At 57.8% G+C, this 993-nt stretch overlaps 1 protein-coding gene across 1 annotated transcript in view; it reads left to right on the top strand.

The window, feature by feature from the left end:
• Positions 1–305: 305 nt before the first annotated feature.
• Positions 306–993, top strand: part of ARHGAP44 (Rho GTPase activating protein 44) — a gene marked incomplete at both ends in the record, with an annotated part of 10,927 nt that continues 10,239 nt past the window's right edge. Inside the window, 2 exons of the mRNA XM_010021990.1 lie at positions 306–410; positions 494–570. Coding sequence (XP_010020292.1) covers positions 306–410; positions 494–570 — 182 coding nt within the window. The remainder of the gene's footprint in view (positions 411–493; positions 571–993) is intronic.

Here is a 993-nt window from a genome sequence, read left to right as displayed (position 1 = left end):
TCGGGGCAGGGCTCAGCTGGGACAGATGCTTCCTACCCTCACCTGGGGGTACAAGGGCTTTGGAAGCTGGTCCCATCAGGCGATCAGCCTCCCTCGGGGTTAAGATGGGGCAGCATCAGTGGTGAAACCTTCCCCTGCTTAAAGCATACCTGTTCTGGGAAGGGGCTGGGCTCTGGGGCTGTTGCATCTGATGCAGTGACAATTGAAATAGTTTTGATTGAAAATCAAGAAGTTCCGTATGTCCCTGCACCATGGGTGTGGGACCAGGTGGGATACCCTGGTGATGGGCACTGCTGCATCCACAGGTGGAGAAGCGCCTGGAGCTGGTGAAGCAGGTCTCCCACAGCACCCACAAGAAGCTGACAGCATGTCTGCAGGGCCAGCAAGGCGTGGACGCCGACAAGCGCTCGGTGAGGCTTCGGCAGGGCTCTGAGGCTGCCGGACGGGCGGCAGCACCGGGCCGGTGGGTCGAAACTTAACCCTCTCTTTGCAGAAGAAGCTGCCGCTGACAACGCTGGCGCAGTGCTTGATGGAGGGGTCAGCTGTGCTGGGCGACGACTCCCTGCTAGGGTAAGGGGGGCCTGGGTCTCCCCAGTGCTCTGCCACTGCTGGGATGCCGCTGGGAGGTTGCCGCCAGGAATTGCTGTAGTTCATTATCTATGATGCCAGATAACCAGGGTGGGGGAGGAGGGGAAGGGGGTTCACAGTGGTGTGAGAGGGGCTGGGATGATCGTGTGATCTCAGTAGTCCAGGGGATTCCTTTATTCTCCTTGTGATGAGATGGGACCCTTTTAGTTATGTAGTATAGGGTGTAAACTGTATACCATCATAGAATCCCAGACTGGTTTGGGTTGGAATGGACATTAAAGCTCATCCAGTCCCAACCTCTGCCATGGGCAGCGACACCTTCCACTAGAGCAGGTTGCTCCAAGCCCCTGTGTCCAACCTGGCCTTGAACACCGCCAGGGATGGGGCACCACAGCTTCTCTGGGG

Source organism: Nestor notabilis, unplaced genomic scaffold, assembly GCF_000696875.1.
Source record: "Nestor notabilis isolate BGI_N333 unplaced genomic scaffold, ASM69687v1 scaffold18609, whole genome shotgun sequence".
NCBI lineage: Eukaryota > Metazoa > Chordata > Aves > Psittaciformes > Psittacidae > Nestor > Nestor notabilis.
This window is presented reverse-complemented; position numbering and strand designations above follow the sequence as displayed.